Source organism: Tinamus guttatus, unplaced genomic scaffold, assembly GCF_059628265.1.
Source record: "Tinamus guttatus ecotype Peru unplaced genomic scaffold, ASM5962826v1 Tinamus_guttatus_pri_ptg001022l, whole genome shotgun sequence".
Lineage (NCBI taxonomy): Eukaryota > Metazoa > Chordata > Aves > Tinamiformes > Tinamidae > Tinamus > Tinamus guttatus.
In genome coordinates, this window is record NW_028289556.1 from 398209 (window position 1) to 417128 (window position 18920).

At 39.0% G+C, this 18920-nt stretch overlaps 1 protein-coding gene across 1 annotated transcript in view; it reads right to left on the bottom strand.

The window, feature by feature from the left end:
• The window catches only part of ADAMTSL1 (ADAMTS like 1), a gene marked incomplete at its 5' end in the record, with an annotated part of 75853 nt that overhangs the window by 17296 nt on the left and 39637 nt on the right, over positions 1-18920 (bottom strand). Inside the window, 4 exons of the mRNA XM_088538346.1 lie at positions 4000-4134; positions 5886-6065; positions 12206-12334; positions 14836-14963. Coding sequence (XP_088394472.1) covers positions 4000-4134; positions 5886-6065; positions 12206-12334; positions 14836-14963 — 572 coding nt within the window. The remainder of the gene's footprint in view (positions 1-3999; positions 4135-5885; positions 6066-12205; positions 12335-14835; positions 14964-18920) is intronic.

Sequence of the window (18920 nt, forward strand, 5' to 3'; positions counted from 1 at the left end):
CAAAACATGAATACTTCATTGACATCCAATGAGTCCTGAAAATGCACATGACATATATAAAACAGATAGGCTAGATACAATCATTAGTACATTTATTTCTTCTTGTATGCCTTCCTTTTTCAAAGGCACTGCTTAAGTCTTGCATTGTGCCAAGTAAGAACTGGATTTTATGTTTGTTTCAGACCTTAGCTATTTTAAATATTTATGTTCCCCTTTCTTTTTAAATTCATGAGCTTGTGCTGTATTCCAGCTGTATTCTTCCTGTGGTTCACCCATAAATGCAGTATAAAAGCTTCATTTAATTATATACAGGGTACAATGCAATTTTCCTTGCCACACATATACATATCCTTGAGTGTAGATTTTATTTACAGAAATTACAGGGAGATTTCTGAAGATCTGAAAAAACATGAGGGGCTTTTAACCCTCAGCTTTGAGGAATGATTTATCAGATGTGTTCACAAACATTTTCTGTGAAACTCAATAGCACATCTTTAACAAAATACTTCAACAATGCAACAGATGCCAAGAAATACTGTGCTGCATGAAAGCAGTAAAAACATATTCTTATTCCACCTTGCTTTCCTTTCTCCACTTTGATATATTAGGCATACCATTTGCATTTCCATATTTCCACAAATATTCACTTCCATCTCATCTTCCCTCATTCCTGCAAGAATCGTCACTCATATATTGTATTTCACGCATATAAATTGAAGTCATTAAAAGCTTCATATTTCACAACAGTAAATAACTGCAATAAACACGATATCCTATACTAAGACAGAAAGACTTTTTAATCATATTTTGTATATATTTTGACAAGTATGCAGAGGTTTGAAATTAGGTCACAACAAATTTGTTAAATTGTAGTGAAAACCCAGCATTTTGTAAGACCTTAAGATTTTCATTTTATGTCTTCAGAAACAAGAAATAAGTATCAACCTGGCTACACTCTTTCAAATGAAAGTAGGAGTTCTTGATAGCCCTAAATCCTCATCTGCAGATGAGACATGTCATGAACACTGGATCTTCCAAAATACATTTTGAAAATCTACAAAATTTTCAACCTGAGAAGCAAATATAAGAAGTAAATGTAAGAATTTTCTTAGAGCTCATTTGGAAAGGTATTTGACATTAGATACTAATAAATGCTTTGATAATTCCACTGAACGAGGCATGTATTCTTAAGAGACCTTTTTTTCTGTTTATCAAGTGAAAGCAAACAAGTATTGTTTTATTGTTTCTTGATTCGTGTTCTATTTCCTTCTCCGCTCAACAAACTCTAACATTTTCAGATCTTCAGGTATCAGGTCTAGTTCAATGCTTGCTGGGTCCCAAGAGTGGCTGGGGTCTGCCAGCAACTATACAGACAAGGGAAGATAAATCCGAAGCTCTTACATGTGGCTCTCACAGCCAGAACAAGTACAACAAACAGACCAAGCAAATCAATGACAAAAAGACTTGAAAGTAATAAAATCAATCTGCTGTACAGCAAAATGGAAAGAGCTAGTAGACTCTTTAGAAGGAAAGTTGTTGAGAGGGATGACAGAAACAGGAGGTTTAGCACTTGTTTCCAAATTATAGAATGCAATGTAGGTATGGAATCATATATATACATTCTGTTTCCAAAGTGGCAATATTTCAATTAAAGTTTGATCAAAATGTATCGCAGCAGTCCATGATAACCTTGGCCACTGTGCAAGATTATTTTGAATAGAGAGAATTAAGGAGTAAATATGAGTTTTTTCATGGTAATCCACAATCCAGATACTGCCATGCTGTGTAAGTCAGACAGTTAAAAAAAAACCTGACATGCAGAAGGTATTTTTTTTTGTTTTGTTTTGTTTAGCTTTTTGTTTAGTAATGGCTATTTTCTTCAGACAAATCCAGATGTTTTAGTGCAAATACAGACCATGTATTTAGGTAACATACATGAACACTGGAGCCTTTGCATGCTTTTTTCAGGGACATGCTGTGTTACAGCACACTGCTCTGCAGGCATTCTGGGTGAATGGATAGCTCCTTTCAGACTGAATTTTTTTTTCACCAGAAAAATATCTCAGAAACTTTCCTTGGGTTTTAATAACACTGGCTTTAAATTCAAGTCAGTAAAACCCCAGTGAAGCTGGGGGAATTGCCTCAAGAATGAAAGGGGTTTTGAGATTCATGGAGTTTCCTTGCTCCTGAAGTGAGAAGGCAGAGTACAGGTCAAGATTGCCAAATGAAATTAGTTTAGAGGTGGTTACATACAGGCACTGCAGAACACACTTTGTGGTTTTATTACTTCTTTCAAACAATAAAAAGAAAGCTACAATTACTAAAGACCACTCTTTGGAAACCTGAGAGGAAATGGATGAAACAGGAGTGTGATCCAGTGTTACAACAGGGAGTACAATAATACCATGCTTGAAATGATTTATTGAATGTTAATAAATACCTTCAGATATTCCCCCCATCAAGAATTATTTCACTGCAGTTTTTGTGCAAGCAGAAATGTAAGCCAGAGCTGCATGCTTAAAGCCATTGCAAATGTATGCAGATGTAAACACTGGGGAAAAGTAAATCCTGCAAAAATAGAAACATAAATAGAAAGCCTCTACTATGAAAAGAAAACCCTAAAGTTGCTACTAAGTGTAAGTAAAGAAGGGTTGGAGGCCTATGAAAGGTACAGATGTAACTATAAACACTCAAATCTGCTGCAGATCCTTTGTTAAAATATTCAGATTCATGCATCTATAAAGATATTTGTTTTGGAACTGCGGGACTTCAAAAGATTTCGCCATACACAGTGGCAAGGCTATTTGCTTCTCTGAGTCTGACAGTAAATAGAAGCTCAAAGTCGGTATGAAAATTGAATTTTTAAAATACACCTAAACTAAACTTCAGACAAAGTTGAGATTCTTTTTGCAAACAAGTCATACCTGCAGATCTGAAAAGACTTTACTGCACTGAGAACTTGGGGAGCAGAAAAACCTGTATGGAAGGTGGAAAAGAGTGAAAAGAAGAAAAACATTTTTACTGAGGAGTATTTCTTTTTATCCTCAGAACCCACAGCAGTTTATGCATATTATATCATATTATCAGAAGGAAGGTCAAGAAGTGTGTGTTACTGGACAGTGAAGTGGATTGAGGACTGGCTGAATGGCAGAGCTCAGAGGGTTGTGATAAATGGGGCCAAGATTAGCTGGAGATCTGTGGCAAGTGGTGTCCCCCCAGGGTCAGTACCGGGCCTAGTGCTGTTCAAGTGAGGGTGACAGAGCCCTGGAACAGGCTGCCCAGAGAGGCTGTGGAGTCTCCTTCTCTGGAGATCTTCAAAACTTGCCTGGATGCCACCCTGTGCCACGTGCTCTAGGTGAACCTGCTGGAGCAGGGGGGTTGGACTAGATGATCTCTAGAGGCCCGTTGCAAACTCAACCCTTCTGTGTGATTCTGTGGTTATACAGAAGAATAAAAGGAAGAGTATTTAACAGAGTTTGCAAGAGAATAGCAAGCCTAGATTGATAGGCAAAGCTTTAATAAAAGCTCTAGAGAAGAAGGATTTGTCAAATGAGCAGCAGACATACAAAAAGAAAATAAGCAAGTGTAGAAAAAAAAGAAAACCAAACATTTCTTCTTTAGAATTATTGACAGACCAAAGTGCAACATCTTAATTGAAATGCGACTGATGGCTCAGCAGAGCAGGGCTTGCTTCTTACACAGAATTATAAAGTACAGCACAGTGGAGTTCTGCTCTGCGCACACCTTTGGGGCATAACATTAGTAAGAAGACCTACATCTTTTAAACGAATTAAAAAGAGTTTCTAAGTTTTGAGAACAGTTTGGTGATTACTGTTTCTGACAGTGGAGTGTCAGTCTCATCTTCTTGGTCCCCATAACCTGTGTCCCAGCAACTGGCAGGGTACAATAATGCACTTTGAATATGCGTGACTATAATTTGATCCCAATGATCTAAACAAATCTTTTTAATCTGAGAAGATCTTGACACCCTTGACTTACCTATAAAGACAGAGCTCCCAGGACTGAGGGTCATTTTTGTTCCTGAAGGAGAAGTCAGGACTGAGGGGACAGTGGTCCCAGAGGTTGAGAGCACTGCTGTCAAGTCTTCCAGGTGAGGAACGGCTTGTGGAGGTTCTGGAAGTGGATTGAAAGACTTAAGTGATGAGCAACACTAAGATCTCAGGGATATAAGAAAACCTGCCACCAACACCTGATGCATTATTTGTCATACTGGGACATCACCATTTTGAAGATACTCTCTAAAGAACCTTGAGCAGTTGCTATTAGTAAGCTTTGCTTGATGTTTCAGCTAGGTTTAGCTGAGTATGACCAAATCAAGGAAATCTGTCTGAGGGCCACCATGGAATTCTTATTTTGCCCTCTTTGTGCATTATTAGGCTGAGTGGTATCAGGAGGTACAGCAGCCTGGAACAGATGGCACATTTGCACTGCATAATAGCTTCATCAAATGTCTGTGGAAATCAGTGGAAAACCTTTTAATCTCTGCTAGAAATTGATAAGGCCCTGATTAAATACAGTTATAGGACTGCCAAATCCTATAGTATGTTTAGGCAGAGTTCCAAGTGACTAAGAGTTCAAAGCCCTCAAGAGGATCAGTCTGTGCTAAGCTTAGCACGGGCATTTAGTCCTTTGCTAACTATAACGCTATCCTTAAAATTGTTCTCAATTTTGTTTGTCAAAAAATGACAGGATATTTGATTTAGGGAAATGATGGCATCATCTCCCTCAGTTAGATCAAGATACACACAAAGTAGGTTTTCTTTTGCCGAGCACACTCAGTGACAGCAGTGCGAGTCATGGAAGCTTGGGCTACTTCTTCCCAGCTAGAAACTAAGAGAAGTGATTTGCCTGCAAACATAACCAGTTTGCATAACTTTCAGTACCTTAGCATTTTAAAAACTACACCATTTATCAAGATCAGCAAAAGATCTAAAAGTCATGAAAATGTTCAGATTTACAGTCTGAAACCTGTCTGATTTTTTTTTTTGCAGATTTTTTTAGATCAAGTTTCTAGGGCCAGTCTGGAGTCACCTGGGATCCCTGCAAACCTGTCACTTTAAAACAGCTTCATCTATGGGCCATGTGCTTACCATGGTCATGAAAGCTGAGACCTGTAATGGACTCTTTAATGGCATGATGCCAGTAACGGGGACAAGATTACAAAACCTGAGCACTTTGTTGTCAAAGGTACAGAAATATCCACACAACCTGCACGGATCTATCGTCTCCAACCGCTGAAAGTGCTGGAGATCAGTTAGTAGGAAGGAAAGACCTTTCCTATAGGCCCAATTAATTACAACAGTGCCTAGTAATACTTTCATGCATGTTTCACAGGTGACACTGTCTTTTCATATGACCCAGCTAATCTTTCTGTCTGCTACCAAGAAACCCAAGACAAAGTAAACTTCACTCTTCACTGACCTCACTTAGAGCTTTCTAAAAGTGCCTCGGGTTCATGCACCTGTTAGCGAGGTGTGAAATTGGTCAGATCCACATGTATCGGAAAGGGTGCTGATCAGAGCACTTCATAGGGAAAAAGTGTAATTGAGCTCATTTCAGGAAAGTCACCATTTAAGAAAAGGCTAATAAATGAACTTAGTGCTTTTCTTAGCTAGTTAGTCTGAATATCTGAAAATCTCAGGATAGGGCAAGATCTCTGTGCTTCACCGTTTTCTCCTTATCCACCAAGCTTCCTTTTTCACCATCTTGCTAGCAATGGTGCCCAGAGAACTATCAGGAACAGGTTTATTTTCTCACTGGTGAAGAGGGCTGCATTCACTCTTTCTACATCCTCTGATTAGTTAGCAAATGGTTGCATGGGCTGTGTTACCAACTGCTGCATGTGTAAAATGTGCTGCACTTACCAAGAACCAGCAGCTCAGTGCTTTCAGTTACCTCCCCACGAGGATTGGCTGCCTTGCAGGAGTATAGCCCCTGGTCTGACAGCGACACATTTGCAATCAGCAGTGATCCATCATGCAAGTGGTGAGCAGAGAATAGCTTCACTTTGTTCTTAAACCAGGTAACTTCTGCTTCAGGAACACCTGCAAAACATCATTAGAATAAAACACAAGCAATATTAGCACAGGCTGAGTGGTGAGTTATGACCACTACAGACAAAAAGGTTAGAATAGAACAATTAAAACACCTTTTCGGTACCTCGTTCAAGTGATTTTTTTTTCAACTCAGAAGTGCTTAGTCAGCTCTTCCACAGCATCCGCCTTTATATTTCTTAGGTCTCCCTGAGACAGGGCAGAAGAGTCGAAGAACTGAAAACCACTATTGGAATCTTTCTGATTGTCTCCCAGAACTGTACAAGTGAACTCTGAATATATCACTCTAAAGCAAGCCTGTAGTGGGTCCAGTTCATCTAGCCTAGTATCCTGTCTCTGACAGCAACCATAAGCACCTGCCTAGGGAAAAGTCAGAACAGGAGAAGCATACACAACACTTTCTGCTAACAGCCTCCCAACCTCCCACTACTTTCAGCTTAGGAACTTCCTGAAGCAGAAGTCTTTTTTGTTTGTTTGTTTAGTAACCCCCAAAGAGTCTTTCTTCAGTGAATTTGTCCAACCTCTCTTTGAACATATACAAAAAGTTAGGATTTTACATCTTTAGAAAAGTAGTTTCACTGGTCTAAACAGAAGTCTTCAGGCAACAGTTTGTCATAGATATGTCACCCACAGCATGAAGAATTTCTTCCTTTTGCATCTTTTGAGCAAAGGTCCAACCAGCTCTGCTTGGTGTCCCACCGCAGTGATAGGCACTGATCTGCACTTAGCAGGGCTGCTCTCTCAGGACATGGTTTTTCTGAGGCATAGTGCTCTGTTTCAACTTAAATGCCCAGCAGTTCAATGATGCTGCCTGGCTCCTGAACAGTTATTTTATTGGAAATGGCATGTGGAAGTCTGAATAACCATGATGGACCTGTGTAGTTGTGGCTTTAAGGAAGCAGTTACTGTGAGGACTCACAGCCATGAGCATCAATATGTTGCTCACCCCAGTAAATGCTAGAGTATCACCCTAGGGCCGCCTGCAGCACTCTCTGCAAGGGACACCCATAACTTCACATGGCTGTGCAGCTTCCTTGTGTTTACTGTTAGGTGAGAACATGCTCAGAGACAGTTACTTCACAACAACATATCCCTCTGTCCATCACTGGCACCTTTCTGATTTTATATTAATATTGCAAAACAGAAATCACACTTTTTGACAGTTCTGTGGTCATGGCAGTGGAAACACCTCAGACTGCATTCACAGAGGATGACCACCCAATTTTCTGCATTCGTTTGCAAGTGTGTCACTAAGAAAGAGCAATTGTAAGTGGAAAAAAAAAAGTTTTGCCTTTCTTTCCTATCAAAGCATTCTTGCTATTTTCCATCTATCATCTCAGAGCCATCTGGTGAAACTGGCAAGACACCTGGTAGGAGTACATCTAGTTTGGTGGCTATAAGAGCAGAATGTCTCATCTACATTCAGGCAGTAGCAGGAATAAGGCTACACAAAATACAAGTAGAGATTTTTCTCACTTTTGTCCAAGGGCAAACAGCATACACTAATCTGAACCTCTCAAGACATATGACATATGTCATGAAATATCTCACATCATCCACCATTTAAAAACTCACTATGATTCTTTCTGAAGTGTCAAGGCAGAGTCCTCAGGGAAGTTCAGACAACTGCTAGATATTGAACAAGCCTTGAGTTTATTCAAGGAGGTTGGAAAGGTCATTTCTGGAGGGAGAGAAAATTCAGACTCTTCCAATTCTGCAGTCCTTGAAATGGCAAAATACTGGCATCTCAGCACTTCCTTCAATGCACCCCTGTGCCCGGATGGTCCGTTCCCTCTTCTGCCATAAGCTTCTTACAGTGACAAGATTTTCATCTTATGCATATTGACAAACTTACATACAGAAGCACCAGCAGTTAGATTTCATAAAGAAACAATCACAAGTTTATAAAATTATAAAACTGAGCTTTCTCCCTCACCAACTGGGGCTCCTCTTTATTTTCTTTGAGCTTTAAGCCTGAACTAGGTTACTTTCTAGCTTTTCTTGAAAATAATGGAGACAGCATGACTAATAGGAGAGGAGAGTGCTGAGAAGGACAAAGAAGGATGGAAAGATACAGGAAAGCTGAAGATTTCATATGACCATAGCCTTGAAGACCTGGCACGTAAAGTAAATAAACACACACAGGCAGACAGAACTAGTGACTAGTGACAGAACTAGAGAACTAGTAATAGTTGGCAATACTATGTTCCACTAATCTGCTTCTTGCAGACTCAGTAGGGAAAGAACCAGCAAGGAGTTCAGGGTAATATCCACTGTTTTTCAGCTTAGGGAAGAAGCATGAAAACTGCAAGAGGTCCAGCAGCTTTGCAAAGACCCTTTGCAGTATTCAGTGTTTACTCTTCTTTTGTCTTTAGTTCAAAGTTTCTGCACCAAATGCAAATGATTCGCAACCAATGGTAAGTGTTCCTACAGTTTGGTTTGACGAAGGCAAGCAGCGTCGTGACAACTTCCTTTTCCTGTGTGCTTCCACCTTTAGTGACAGGTGTAGTCCCCAGGGATTTCAAAACAGGAATAGGATATAGCCTGTTCAGACGTGAGCAAAGCTACTATTGCACAGCATTGCCACGAGAGGTAGCAAGAGCATTTCAGTCAGTTTTGGGGGGCAATGGTGAATGACAGAGGACAGAGTCCTCCAGGCTGAGTTATTTGCTTTGCAGAAACCATCACGGAGAATGAATGTCTGAGAGGTGTGAGCTGGAGACAAACCTCACTTTGCTGGCTAGGCAAGACTTTCATTGGCAAATAGTTATCCAAGTCTGTTTTTCATCTTTCCCTTCCTCATGTATCTATCACCACAAAGGGTGTCTGGAATATGTAGCAAGTAGAACTCCGCATTCTGATCAAGGAGCATTTGGGAATGGAAAAATAGCAATACAAGGACCCAGCAGGAATGACTTGTTTTTCATACCATAAAGTTCTGAAATAGTAACTTGCGTGTCATAATCTGGCACAGATGATGAACAAATATTTGTCAAAAAACAAACGAAAAAGACCTCCAGCATATAAACGGGACTCAGAAGAAAGGAATATATGAAAGAGTTGGAAAAGTGTGAAAACATAGTGAAAAATCAGACAGAATGCTATATAAGGAAAGACCACTGTGATATATTTTAGTCACTATTTCAAATAAACTTTGAATCAATAGTGATTCTGGTACGCTGGTAGTGTTTTCAAGCATCTCTCTTTGAGAGTCTCTCTTAGAAGTCCTATGGCTTGAAAGATGCCAGGTAGGGGGTTCCCTGGGGACCAGGTTTTTAAAAACAGTTCTCCCTTTCACATCCAACTTTGTTTTCAATAATAACTTGCTTCAGGTTGAGCAAAGCTTCTGACACCCAGCACATTTCTCTGTGTGGAACTACTCTGTGCCAAAGAAACATACTTCATGGGCTGAATCCAATGGACTGGTGTGATACAAATTGCTCCCTATTGGGAACTGAAGCTAGTGGCAAAAATCCTATCAATCGCCTGTCCTAGAAAGGCTTTTCGCTTTCATCAGATTGTAGAAAATCCTCCAACTAGAAGACCCTGGCACCTGCAAAGCTACGGAGTGACTTGGGGTGTGAGTTATTTTGTTTAGCCTCAGCACTGGAGAACTCTGGGGTAGTGCATACTCACATAACCATGTTTTCAAAACATGCTTTGGCCCCACAAACAAAGGGGCAAAGTCCTATCAATCACATGAAATTACTTATTTTTCCAGGTTGAACGAACCCATAGCACAGTTTCATGGTATTACCAGGAAATCAGTGGAGAGTTTTATGCTGAGGTAATTCCTATCGGGCACCAATTAAACTGTAAGATACACAGTGCTTTCTCTCATGTTCTTACTAACATCTTTAGATTTCAGTTCACAGCACATATGATGATAGTGCTTATGCCTTTGTGAAAAGCTAAAGAGCTATAGAAAATGAGTCCCAAGGCTCTATTAATGTTATCTCTTATTTTTAAGAACCCTCATCTAGACCTATCAGAACTTGTCAGCAGTAAGTACATATTCATTCTTGTGACAGTAGGAGTAACTTTAGATAATGTCACAAATAACCCTTACACTTATGAATTATTCCTCTTATAAAAATTCACTCTGCTGCCCTACTGATTGTGAAAAAAAAGCTCATCTTTAATGAGTCAGAATGCAGTTCATGCATAAAACTACAATACAGACTATACAGCATAGTGATAGATATGCAGTTTTGAATGATAAGATGAAGGAAAGAAAGAAAGAAAAAAATCTGATCTGAAACAGGTCTCATTGCAGTACTTGTTCTGAGGCATCCTGAAATAAAAACACTGGTAGAAGAAAAAAGAATATGGCTTTACAAAGCTGTGTGAAGAGATTTTTCTCATCTGGATGACCTTGCACCTGATTTTTGGATATGTGTTATGATTATTTTCATGCCATTCTTGTCTTCTATTTTTTTCTTTTAATCAGATATTACTGCATTAACGATTGTACCAGAATTTACTATGCCTTATTAGCCATCTTGCTGCTAATGCCTCTCAGGAACTCTGGCAAATTATACAGTCCTCAAGTTCATCTGTACTGGTGAAACTATTTAGAAATTTATTGACAGGATACTTGCTGAACCACACTGCATGTTACTCTTCTCCCTAAAAATGCATCATATTGAGGAGAATGATCAGAAATATTAAAAGGATTGATAAACATAATCCTGATGTGGATGATCAAAACCAAAAAAAAAAAAGCGCTTATATGACAAGGAAGCTATGTTTAGTATCAGGTTCCTTAACAGTTTTTTAACAGCATCTATTCCAGGCATACGTAAGGCAGCTCATAGAATCACTCTAAGCCTGCATTTTCTCCCATATGTCACATCCGTTATAATTCCTATTGATGTTGAATTAGGAAAAAAATGATACTGTAATTTTCTTTCATTTATCCCACTGAATATAATTAGTTTGTTGGGATTCTAGCCTAACACTGAGTTACACATCATGTGGGTTGTCTTTATCCCTAATGACATGTATCCTGCATGCCTCACTAAATAAGAGATGACCAAACACGGTGAACTTGAGCCCAAAGAGCATTGGAAGAAGGAGCCCTCACAACCACTAGCTATTTAATAGGAGTAGGAAACAGCACAAAAAGAAGGACATTGTTTGCAATATGGGTTACTATCTGCAACCACATGAATTATCTGTTTGAAATAGAGTTAATCTGAGAAGACAAACTCTATATCAGTCTCCCCAAAGATATTCATGAACATCTGTATGTCTCTCTTCGGGTTTTCTAAACTGCTCCCTTCCTCTACCCCTCATACTCTACATGAAAGTATAAAGAATTTAAGTTTTAGTTCTGAGTCTTTAGAGATTTCCCATTTCATCCTCTTCTCCTTCCCATCGCTTGCTTCCCCCATCTCCTCTTACCTACCATTTCCTTTTCTATCCAGCCTTAGGACTACTACATACAGAGAAGGTTAACCTTATCTGATGCTATTGAGAATCGGCAAACTACTGTTGTTAGAGCAAAGGACAGTAAGTCTCTGGTTGAAAAACAGTGTCAGGGAAATCCCACTTGCAGTGGAATTTCTCTGAAGCTTTGCATCTCAAAAGAAAAAGAAAAAGGAAAGAAAAGACAAAGGCAAAAAGAAAAGAGAAGAAAGAAAGGAAGGACAGGAAAAAAAAGGAAGAGAAAAGGAAAAAAAAAAGGAGGAAGAAAGAAAAGGAAAAAACAAAGAAAATCCTAACATGGCTTTCATTTTGAAAACGAAGAATTAATGGGACGTACTTTCTGAGTCCTATCATTGAGGAAATGAGTGAGTGCATGCTTATATCTTAGCAAATATCCAGAACAGGGAGGAAAGACAATGCTTTTGTTGTGTCCACACTGTAATGTGTATCTACAACAAACATGACTGTCCTGCAGTCCGGGACCAATTTTCTTTAAACTTCCATGCTTTCCTTCTTAGTGCTGATGAAATCAGGACAATTTTTCCACTAAGAATTAATAGCGGGAAAGAAGTTTGGCTGAATCACAGAAAACCAAGACCACAGTGTTTCATCCAGCTGCATGCAGAGACACCAATACAGCAAAGAACCAACAGAGAGCCACAGCTGTAGGTGCCCGCAAGACAGGTCAAGTCATTTCTCACCTGCTACCTGGCAGCTAATGGTAACGTTTGCTCTCTTGATGGTTTTCACTGTGCTTCCAATATCAACGGTGACAGCAGGCAATTCAGTGTTGATCACAGTAGCTCTTGACGCCTTTATCAGTGGCTTTCCTATGGAAGAGAAACACCACATTTTCCCAAACCCAGCACACCAGGCACCCATCTAGTCCACAGCAGGTGCTGCAGAAGCATGACAGTGATAGCTATGTAGCTGCATATGGGGGCAGTGCTGGGGTATGAGGTGACCAGCTCCTTATGATATTAGAGCATTTCTGAATTCCAAGGGGAAGATACCTTGAGGAGAAAAGGAAAGGATACAGCAGAGGCAGAACAGCATTAAAGTCATAAGTGCTCTCATGAGAACCAGCTGAATCAATACAGCACAGCACCAATGGACTGCAGTAAGATCCATGCCTGATACTGGAGGCCAAATACCATCATTTTCCAAAGGCCAAACATAGGAAAAAGAAGCCTGAGTGATGGCTACAGGCACATGAATTATGTAGGAGCTGTAGAGCATGTGCAAGCTGTTTCTACACATCTGTCATGTTTTCCTTAGCCCAAAGTGGAACCATTAGGATTATTAAAGGGAAGATTGACCATTCCTGGAAAGTCCTCTCCTAATGACTAATGTAAGATGAGGAACATAATACATGCTCCTCTCTGTAATATGATCACTTCTACTTTAACTACACCCTATAGTGACAGTGTTATGCATTAACATGGTGGACTGTCTGTCAAAGATGCATGCTTTACAGTAACAAATGCTTCATATTGCTTCTACTAGTCTTCCAACATTGGCATTACAGCAAGCAAGTGGGCATTGCTCAAGATACTGCCCTACTGTTGTGCCAGTGTGTGTAAAATTAGCTATGGAGTTACTCACCATCAGGGACACTAGGTATGCCCACACAAAACTGCACAACTCGGAGATGATGGGGCTGAGCTCTAAGGGAATGAAGCATCAGGGGTGCTGTTACACTAAGGCGGCCCATGGCCTAAGCCAAGGTGCTCTGCAGGCAGGATGCTGGCAGAAGGAGCAAAACATGAGTGAGTCCCGCATGACTGTATTGCTTCTAATGCTACTTGGGTGTTATTCTCTTGGTGATATAAATTCTGAGAAAAAAACAGATCCAAAAATCTAAGAGCAACATTTTTTTCCTCCTTTAAATAAATGGGCAATGACAAAACAGGTTCAAATATCATCATTTGCAGCGAGAAACTTGAGTTTTAAGCTAATGTGGACCACTGGTTTCATTTGTCTGTCAATCTGGAAATGGCCTAGGATGAATAGATGCAGGTGTCAAAAGGATATGGTTACAATGAACTCATGGGGACTTAAAATCTCATTATACGCTATGTACAATATGTATTTATATATGTATATATACACACACTCATACACATACTATAAAACTATTAATTGTTACATACAGCTATATTTCCAAGGCTTTTAAAAGATGTTTTTTTACCTGGAATCTCTACTAGATTAATATATTTTTCTTCTTTTTCTGCTTCTAATGCATCAGAATACTAAAGTATTGCACATTACTGCAGAAATATTTCCACAAGTTTTGATGTTTTGTGGTAATGACTAAATGATAAAGAAAGAAAAATACTTAAACTATCAACCAGTCTTTTATTTTCCTACTATCTCATTATAAGATTGAAGTTTTGTGAGCCGTTCAGCCAATTAAAGGGTAGCAAACTATTCAGAAAAAATGGAAGCATGTTCCACTGTCCTTCTTCTAGGCATATGCTAAACTAATCAAAAAAATCTTCAATGAAATAAATTCTCGGCCACATTCCCAATCCATTAAAGATGGTCTCAGCTTTCAGGCTTTTGGAGAAAGTATTTCCATTATGCCAAAACATTTGTTGCTTTGTTCCAAAAACTGCTCAGCATCTTATTTTGATATTTATGGCCTAATTTTATAAGATATTCAGATTGTATAAGAGATGCTAATGTACACCAACTCCTAAGCAGGTTTTAGCTTGAGTCTGAAAGTAAATTCATCTAAAAATAATTAACTATAACCCTCTCAGTTAGCTATGTTGAAAGAGCTATTGGTCTGCCTATCCCACATGAACTGGAGCTTTGCTGCTGGCCTCTGCCACATATTAGGTTTCCTTTTGCTCCTCTATTTGGAAATTATCTGTAGACTCAGGCTTATTAATATCTATTTCTCCCTTTAGTCATACACGTGTGCATCAGTAGCTGGCAGTCACAGTCTGCACACTGGAGCTGTCCTAGTGACTCCACATTTTGGAGACGGCACAGTGAACTGTCAGACACAAAACTACAAATCAACTTTCTAGTATTCCTAAAGAGTTTCCTTTCATCTTTCCGGTAAATAGGATTTCCTTAGATCTCTCCACCTTGTCAAGGTCCTTCAGTGGTGATTGCCCTCTTTCCCTTAATTTTCTGTGACAGCTCGTCATTCATCTTTTAACTGTCTACTTCCTCTTCTGTGCAGGCTTCTATTTCGATTTATTTATTTTTTACATGGCTGGGTTTTCTACGGAATTAAAATCTAATTCATAGGCTCTTTCTGGCTGGAATCACATGAGTGACAAGGACCATCCTACAACTACAGACAGCAAACTATTACCTGCTAGAGTCACTGCAATGGAGACCGAGTCGGATCCCAGGGCATTGGATGCATTGCAAGCATAGAAACCCACATCAGCTTCCACAGGTGCTAAAATCTGCAAGGAGTCATCTGGCTGGAGTAGCAACCTGGAGTAGCAGGGAAAGAAAGTCATAAAAGTCTCTTAGCTCATGTGAAAATGGATATACATATCAGGATCTAACCATATTTAGGGATTTTTTTTTTTTCCGCTAGGCCTGTGGGTTGTATTTAAAAGCCTACTAAGAAATTCAAACCCTTACATTACCACTGCAGGCTTAAACTTACTTAAAGTACATTTAACTTCATTACTAGTTCTGCTTCTATTGCTACATGTATTAGAGAAAGTATGTAGGATATTATTCTACAGCTTGTGAAACATTTTCATTTTGTATGTGATACTGAGCAAGTCATCTAGCCTCTCTGTATTCCAGTTCCTCAGCTCTAAAGTAGGCATACTAATAGAAAAGAAAAATAAAAATTATTGCAAGGGGAAATTATAAGACTTGGCAAAGTTGGGCAGAAAGAAGTGAAGTGAACAACAGAGTCAGAGCCTGAAATAGGCTAAAGTTCCTTAATTGCTAGACACATCCTAAATAATCAGTAAAGGCAAAGAGGAATCTTCAGCTCCCCATTGGGCTGAATCAGCTATTTCTTCACCCTTCCAGCCAAAGGAGTCTACGGTGATCTCAGTGTACTGTCTATAGGCAAATGGGACGAATATGATCTCAGAGTTCTTATAAACAGCTTTATGTTCGTACACACTCTGGTTTTACAGTGGTATAACCCCATAACTCCTGTTTTATACCTACAAAAGCAAGAATTGGGCTCTTATCAGCATTTGTATACCCTCATTTTCTGTACCACATTTTTCCTGATTATTTTCATGTCTCTCTTAAATTCTAGTTGAATCCACTGGCAATATCTAATGTTAAATTGCTTTTCTCATCAGAAACTTTCAGCAGCTGTTCTACATAAATTTCTTAGTTGAGGCTGTGATTGACAGTGACAAGGGTGAAAGTAGGGGAGGGGAAAGCTCATCAAAGACATGTAATAAATGTCCACTCACAAATCCTGAAACTGATGAGTTACTTTTTTTTTGTCTTTGAAAGAAAACTGCTGTCTCATGGGCCAAAAAGCTGAAGATACTTGATCTTGCTCAACACTGTGGGTGGTAGCTGTCTAAAACAAACCAGATTATGGCCACCCATCAAAATCTATTATAGAAGAAAAAATGGAGGTAAATTTATTTTTTGACCTTTTTAAAAAGTAATAATGATTAACAATAAGAGGAACAAGCTGTATTGTGTCAACTTGGTCTTGCAAGTGTCTAGCAAAATACATATTTTCAAAACAAATGCAAATCATTTTTAAACTACAGATCTACTTGCACAGCAAAAGAAAACAGTGGTTAAAATCCCTTTCCCATATCTTTTATTAAAGGCTGTTGTCCCTCTTAAAGCTTAGATTAAAAAAGGAGCGGATTTCTAGTTAGTCACTGCTAACAGTGCCAGCAACTAGCAAATTTCTTTGCTTACACAACTTGTGTTAGCAAACATCAATATTTCACAAATGCAATTGTTAGTTTAACACTGATTGGTTTCATCTCTACATGGAATTCATTAGAGCTTCAGATTTTGTTCCAAATTATATTGGCGTGTTACAGCTAAAATTGTGTATGTATTGCTCGCATGTGTGCAAACATAGTATATAGAACGATCTGTCAGTTTTATATCAAACACACACTCTTCCTCCCACCTTTTTTTTTTAAAGAAAGAGGCTTTTAGAAATGTTTCTGTCACCTTCACATTCAGAATACTTCTTTAACTTAACATAGCTTATTGTTATCGTTATTTAGGAAAATATTTGCTTAATACTAGGTGCACGAATGATCATAATTTGTGGTTAATCAATGTTGTTGATGCAGGTCTCTCTTCATTAATTTGATACACCTCCAGATGCATCAGAAATATACCTTACTGCTCCAAACAAACCCCATGGCCACAGTGCTTGAAAGTGAGTGCCTTTATCTCTCTCTAAGTTATCAACTCTGCACTTGCTTACACACAGTATAGATAAGCATCATCCAATCTAAAAACAGTAGTCTACAATATAGCACCACAAAACAAAACACAAGTAACCCAAATCTCAGCCTACTGAGGGCGCAAGTTGGACTTCAGTACAACTCTCTGACGTCCCTCACCTCCTTGTCTCTTTTCAATGCTGGTATAGGAGGTAATGCTTCTATTAATTTTCTTGTTCTCAGTAAGACAGAGGTGGGTTGGAAAACCGTGTCCTTTTCTCCACTCAATAGTTGGCAGAGTATGAAGATGACAGACTGCAGAGCTCAAAGACAGCTCAAGCATACTATGTTCCACTATGTGCAGATGGCCTTGCAGTTTACAGCTGTGCATGGGAAGATGGTGGCTTTCATTTACAAACTTGATTGTCAGAGAGCAAGAAAGTTTTGAGCCAAAATGAGTATTGCTGTTGTCAAAAGCCCAGCAAAACACCATGGCCCACTTTTGAGATGCACCATGATCACTAAACTGCCACTAACTCCCAGGTTACATTTGCTGGGTATTTATGAAACTCAAAGGACTGCTCACTTCTTTCCTTACTTGCCAATCTGGAGAAAGAATCAACAATTGAATACAGAAAAGAGATACTGGAAGAAGCTTTAGCCTTTGAAATGAAAGGTAAGTGAACAATGCTACTAATCAGCAAATAAATTATACTTCCATGGGTCACTTGAATAGAAATTTTGAGCAAATATAGTTTACTGGTAGTTCAGAAATATGTTATTTAATGTTACTTCAGCCAAACTGAATGAAAAAAAAAAGAGATTTATAAGCATTGTTAAAAAAAATCCCAACTAAAGTTCCAGAAATCATAAGACTGTATTATTACTAACAAACCAGGAAACTTTCTATTGCTACACTACGGCTGCTTACATAGCATAGGATAAGCCTGCAATTTTCTCATGAGTTTACACTCATGAGGTTACATGTCCTTTATGTAACCTCCATTTCCTTTTGCAGAATCACAGTCATTTCAAATGGACAGAAAAAAAAATCACCTAATGGAACAATTCCAACAGGATGTAACTAACGTCAATGAAAATATGCACATGCTACTTTTGGGGGGACAAAAGGCCAAGACGATATTTTCACAGGACTATGGCCAAAAACAGATACTCTGGGCCCAAGCCTTGATTAAGACTGCATGTGATTTCCACAAGAGACACACTCTTGCTCATAGTGGCTCTCCCAACCCTCATAAAAGTTCCCCTGTCTTATGAAACCTAACATGCTTGCTAGCTGTCAGGCACAGAAATGAGAAAGAGAATCAGGAAATTCAGTACATTGAAGAAAATAGCGGTTCTGGAGTGATTCAGCTGTGGAAATGAAAAAAGGAGCTAACACATTAAGTGTATAATTACACGGGAGCATCATTTGTGTCTTAAGCTAAATTAAGACTTGACTGGATGATCTACAGGCACTACAGTATAAGTTGACTTAACTTGCTGCCTTCTTATTTCCCAAGCTGACCTGATGACTAAACTCAGGTCAATACCTTGAGCAGAATGAGCTGGCAGCAGATCCTTGGACTTCTGTCTTGTACTGTGTCAATTACTGTAACTGCGTCCATGTGCATTACTGCTAACCCTTACACCCTTACCACTTTCTCACAAAACATGACCAAGGCATTTCAATCAAACATAAGAAAAGCATGTGTTATCCACATGATTAAGGCATCTAAGTAGTACTTAGAACAGTCTATTTTTGTCTGCTCTTGCATTGAAGTGTGTATGCAAATAACAGCCATTATGTATGTCGTTTTCATTAGACTTGGGAATTTTCTGCTAATGGATGATTGAGAGGGCCAGACCAAAAGCTTATAGATGCATGTATATTTCTTCTGATTTTGGGAATCCATCTCACAACAGAAAACTAATGCTTTGAGGTCAGCATGCAGATATCCTTGAAACAGGAGTCTACATTTTTCATTTTCACCATTAACGTGACCAGCATTTATTTTGAAGCAACACTAGTCAGCACAGATTA